Source organism: Acanthaster planci, linkage group LG12 (assembly GCF_054643075.1).
Source record: "Acanthaster planci isolate LZ-2023a linkage group LG12, COTS_SCS, whole genome shotgun sequence".
Classification (NCBI taxonomy): Eukaryota; Metazoa; Echinodermata; class Asteroidea; order Valvatida; family Acanthasteridae; genus Acanthaster; species Acanthaster planci.
Genome location: NC_141788.1, coordinates 9722543 through 9728542, shown reverse-complemented (window position 1 = coordinate 9728542; position 6000 = coordinate 9722543). Strand labels below are relative to the sequence as shown.

At 46.4% G+C, this 6000-nt stretch overlaps 1 protein-coding gene across 2 annotated transcripts in view; it reads right to left on the bottom strand.

Annotated features, from left to right (window-relative positions):
- Positions 1–2447: 2447 nt before the first annotated feature.
- Positions 2448–6000, bottom strand: part of LOC110985210 (zinc-regulated GTPase metalloprotein activator 1-like) — a 64126-nt gene continuing 60573 nt past the window's right edge. For both annotated transcript variants that reach the window (XM_087144104.1, XM_022246055.2), the window contains one exon: positions 2448–3238. In XM_087144104.1, the coding sequence (XP_087000230.1) occupies positions 3114–3238 (125 nt within the window). In that variant the 3' untranslated portion in view covers positions 2448–3113. The remainder of the gene's footprint in view (positions 3239–6000) is intronic.

The window sequence follows — 6000 nt, the reverse complement described above, 5'->3', positions numbered from 1 at the left end:
TGTTGAAGGTGAATTTATTACAGGTTAATAACCTGCAGTATAATGTGGATGGTTTCTGAGTACAAGGCGGTAGCCATCTTGGATGGCTTCATGTTCACGTCTGGGGACCCCGCAGGATGCAACTTAGGCAATGCCCCAACGGGCATCCAGAGCCGTACGGCTAGGTCTATTGTCTGCGCGTCTCCGCGTTATTTCCAATGGAGTGAAGACCTGAACCTAGCTCCTCTACACAGCAAATTCGGATGCAGCCTCCGTTCACGGGTTACCAGATTGACAGCATTTGGAGACTAAATAGCAAGCAACAGCGACAGCAGATCAAATCATAATTGGCAAAACAGCGAGTTTATTTTTGACAAACCAGTAAAGAAAACTCCGACCCCAACCGAGATCCCCAGGTTACTCATCAGTCCGCATCGGTGGGGGAGGGGGGGTGCGCTTAGACTTCACGGACAGAATGAGTTCAAAATCCCCCCTTTCCTTCCAATCGCTTCAAGCTAAGGGAGAACCGCGGCATCGCGAACCGAGCGCCAACGCTCGTTTCACCCCCATGCAAACCTTTATCGACCCCGCTGGCAAGCCCACCGGGCAAGATCAGGCCGCGGCACCGAATCAAACCCGCCTCCCCGTCGTTGAAGGCGACGGAGTTTGTTTATTAAACAAGCTGCCCGGGTCGCATCCTGGGCTTTAGAAATTCCCCCCCCCTCCCCGCGCAAATTACATTTTCCCAAAGTCTCCGTCGGTGCTGGGGATTTTTAGTTTTCCAGGTTACCCGGTCAGCTTTCTCCTTTCTCCCCTTTTTTCTTTTCTCTCCCACAGTCAGCCAGCCTGACTGTGTCTCATTTCGCCGCTTGCTCAAGGCTACAAAGGAGATGTTCCACGATTTGACCGCATTCACCTAAATAAAAGACTCCAGCATTGATGGCAATTTTGTCTTGGATTCGGAGGCGTAAGCGTTCAGTGTTAACGGATCTAGGGCTGAGGCGGCGGCCTCTTCACATCTTTTGGGCGGGCGGATGACACGTTCACTTGCAAAGAAAACATAGTGCCCGCTGGTGTCCCTTTGTCAGTATCGGGCGAGGCCCTGGTACTCGCCATTCTGAAATGCACTGTTTCTTTTGTCGTCAACATATGGGCACCAACGACGGAATATAGGTTAACTGGTAGTCTGCTGCCTGAGATCGAAGGGAAACTGAGAGTAAATTTAACCGTGTCTACTAGTCTATGTGATCATGAAACAAACCAAATCGGCTGTACATGTATGTAAGAACAGTGAAAAATTTGGCACAAAACTGTGTACACTACACAACTTGAAGGATACAACCGTCGAACCAAGGAACATCGTGCATAAAAAATGCTGAAAAGGACCGTGAATGATTGTTTATTTAGGGAGCGGCGTTTCTTCACAAGGTAGACACCAACTTACTTCTTGCACGGCGTCTGTGGTTTTTTTATTTTTTGGTTTTTTTTAATACTTTTCAGCCGTCCCCTCCAACGTGAAGAACCGACGATTCACGGTCAAAAAAAATCACCTGGATTATCATGTACACAAAAGCTCTGGGCATGGCACCATATGGCAGGTTCGACAAGAAGTGTTCATGAATTTCAACGCCCAACGTGTACACAAGGTCATGGTTCATTGTTCGCGTCAGACTCCACAAGAAATTCCACAAGACAAGTTTTCCTTTTCTCGATCTCTGATCATGTTGTCGACAAAAAGAAAACTGGTGAGAGCTTGTCAAATCAGAAGTCATGCACTTAATTCTTACAGATTGCAAACAGACGGGCCGCTCCTTGTCCTATACTCCCCCGACACGTTTTGTGCGCACCCAGCCGAACATTTTCCAAAGTGGATGATAATTTTCCCGACATCCCGAAAGGATTCGGGGATTATTGACTAAAAGGGAGGTGAATCCGTCGTTTAATCCAATTATCGGATCACAAACGGGGAGATTTTTTTTCCGAAGCACAATGCCGGCGCGCCGAGGCCAAGCCACAACAAATCGGGGGCTACTTTGGCGGGGCGCATTGTCCAGAGGGTCCCACGTGAATTGGCGCCAACTGCGCCGCTGCGTGGGTTGGCGAGCACACCGGGCGCCAAGTATGACTTTCTTTATCTCGCTTTCGGTTTGAGGGTGCGAATAGGTCCTTCGGGAGAGGCGTGGCCTGGGAATATCTTGGGGGAAGACGAGAGTTAAGACTGATTTCTCCAGTCGAGTTTATCAGCGACCGGATCTGCACGGATTTGCAATCCGTGTGCAGAGAGTGCCTAGACGCGATACAGGGCACTATGGGGCAATGAATGCAATATGCCTGCACCTTTCCAAAGCAAATTACCAGCAGCAATCATCAAATAAGCAGCGTCAGCCAAACTGGAGCATGAACATATATACCTGGGTGAAGGACAGCAATCTTGTAACAAAGTCTTCATACAAATAAAATACAAATACTTCGTTTCTTCTCGAATGCAAGGACGAGACTCGACAATTTAATGAAAACCACAGGACGCCGTGGTGGTTATGAGTGCAGCGTATGTTTTGCCGACATACGCCATTTCCGACATAGGTCATCACTGGGCGTCTCAGGCAGGCAAAGGAGTGTATTCCAATAATATTCAAACAAAGGAAAAAGAAAAACGGCTCAAACCAACACTAGGTAATGACAGAAGTGGTAACATTATATCTTTATAAATACTAACGATGACAAATTGACGTATGAAGAGATCACCTTTGCTTTTTACCAGTGCACGCTCGATAAAAATGGTCTCAGACACACAATGCGCACCTAATTTTACGATCCATACCAATTTTGGTGTAAATGGAGATCGCAAAGTTGGGTAAGTTCGAGCGACGACCATTTTGTTGACCACGCGTCGATTTTGCCTGGTGCCCATATATTATGTTGTGCGAAGTTCACCAGGGCAAATTCGACAAGTGGTCGACAAACTGGTCGTCATTCAAACATTGTTGGTTGACGGAACCCAAATTGGTTTTTAGTGCGGTAATCTATATTGCACTGTCTCGTGTGCGACGTGTCTTTTGTTTTTAAACTGCCCTCGATTGTAGACGGCAGGTGTGACGGGATAAGTAGCGAAAAGGGGAGCTACCAGAAGGTGGTCAAGAGGTAAGTGGGCTGGCCACAGAGGGCGCCATAGGCGCCGACGACGGTGCTCCCATAGTGGGCGCTTCCCGCACCAACTGCCGCAACGTGTTCTCGAGAACCTCGCGGTCCAGGTTCCTCCCTGTGTCGAGAAAAAGATTCAAAAAAAGTGAATTAGCGAGAGACGGCGACAAGACGACGGCACCGACGACGGCCGAATTGAGACTGGTTCACGGAGCTACCTGTTGAGCAACGCGTGGGAAGGTGCACATTCTCTAAATTTTCGAGGGATGGGGAAGGTTTGCCCTGTACTCAAGCAGGCTTGAATTCACAACATGACTTTTTGAATTCTCAAAGCTGATAAGAAATTTTTAAGAAATAATCGCTCCAACGATACAAAATGAACATTGTGCCACTGTCCCTAACAAGTATATACATGTGCATGTTTAAAACAACTTGTGTTTCAGACACCTAACATGCAAAATAACAGTTACTGCTAAATCAAGCAGACAACAACTTTGATTGGTGGATTCGATTTTCTCGATCAAACTTATCAATGTGGGTAACGCCAAGCATGACGTACGCGTCAACCCGCTGACGCACGCGTTCACGCCCAGGTTTTGCGGGATTGACGCACGACTGGACCTCGCTGACGCACTTTGGACCATCGGCGCTGACGCACGTTGGACCGCCATGACGTCCCTACCCCTTGCAGAGAATCGCCCGGGAGATCTCCGCGACGTATTTAGAAACTGGGTGTGACCGTTTGTGTTATAACTCGGCGCAGTCACGTCAGAATCTGACGCAAGCATGGCTGCTTGACACGCACCTATCCGAAAATGAGGCCTCGTTTCACATAACGACATACGAGAAAAAAAGATAGAAAGACGTAAATACAACATCAGCATGGCCCCGCCCATTTTCATATCACACTCTTTGCGGTATTAAAGACACAATTCAGCAATTCTGCGTGTAACAATCAACAGCCTGGGAAAGCTGTCAACGAAAGCTTGCAGTGACAAGTAATTTGCACGCTGTCGCGATGCCGCCTCACATGGCCCCGTACGGCTTCTACAGCGTCACAGCACAATAAGCACGGCAAGACTCGTTATTTTGCTGAACTTCCAGTTGTATACGATCAAGAGCTGTTGTCAAGATTTCTTTTTTGAACTGGCAGCTACAGAGTTGGATGTTGCCAGGCGAGAGAAACACTGGCAGTGGACGACCACAACACACACACACACACAAGTGTGTATTTGCCTGCAACTGGGGACCCCCTATTGTTCCTCTTTTGTTTGTACTTTAACTTTTTTAGAAGACCACCCATATGTTTTGTACACAGTTGTCAATCGGGGACCTTCTGTCAATCGGGGACCTTATTGTCCTCTATTGTTCAAGGTCCCCAGTTGAATGCAGAAACAAACTCATGTACACACACACAAATCAGGTAGTGAAGAAGTGACACAATAAAACTTGGCGTTCTGGACATATGCACATTAAGGTTAACCATAGAGTTACACTTAGGTATTTCAAAAGTACTTGTCTTAAGGTCAAGTCCTAACAGGTATTTCATTTCTTTGGGTATTTGGTGTCCAATCCTATGTGCATGCATTTATCATGTGCTTCTTCTTCGCAACACGCCGTCTTTCTATCTGGCAGTGAACCTGTACCTGGAAAGCACTTGTTGATGTAATGAGTTCTAGTTTTTTCCCCCTTTTCTTCTTCTTCCTCGTTTTCTATATGGCAACATGCACCAGACGGGAAAGCTTCTCTAGTTTCAACGGCAAAGTCAAATCTACAAATCTGTCTTTGTAATCCCTTTCTGGACGGTGGAACGGAAAGCAGAAGCTTAGGATACCGAACAGCAATCTTTTCATTGAACACCACAACGTGACAAACTAAGGGTAAATCGCGTACGTACTAAATTGCATCTTACGTACGAATCCGCATGTTGCATGGGCATTCTAAAGAACAAAAACGAAGAGTTCATTTAAGATATGAAAACCGTACCAGGAAAGTTGACTTACATTATTTAAAGTTGATTAAAATTTCATATTATACAGTTTATACTTATATATTTTTATCATTATCGGCCTACTTGAATATAAACCTCTTTTTCAATTGTAAATAATATTCCCAGTGAAGTCCCAAAACGGCTCGACAATTAAAAACACAGTAGGCGGCAGTCTGCTGCCACCATGAGTTTGAACATAACGAATCCCAGGCTAGTCTGGTTCCCTGCCCAAAGATTCCCTGAAGATTTTTAGGTCAGGCATCACCCATGGATATAATTAGAAATGACGCAGGGGTCAGGGGTCACAAGTTTAGAGCCCAGGTGATTTTGATTTCATTACAGCTGTGCACCCTGTATGTGTGGGCATTCGCCAGTCGTCGTCAGGTCCTGATTCTTCCCAGATTCTCCTCTAGGGAGATTACCGAGGAGACCTTCGATTTCAGTGTAAAGTCAAATATTGTAGGATCAACAGCTGCCTTTAGGATATGGGAATTTACGTTCAACAGCAAGCCTACCTACCCGGTCGGGAATAACCAAACATTAACGGTACCATCCGAACATACTGAATATAGATAGGACGACTTCAGAATATTTCGGCTATTTCCGGACATTGGGTGATACCAGACACTTGAATCGTAGAGTTGTCACAATCATCGGGTCTGGTATCCAGACTGATCCCGGACAAGAGTTTCTTAAAAATCCCACGGGTCACTGGAGGGCGTTCCAACTACAATTTAATTGTATTTATACCCTACTATACTACATGTGTGGCCGAGCCCGAGTCGACCCAAGAAACTCCCTTTAACGCAAAAATTCACGATCTTGGAGCGACAAGCTCTTCCCGCAGTATCATTATTGTTGGAAGCAGGGAGGATGATTACTCGCCGATG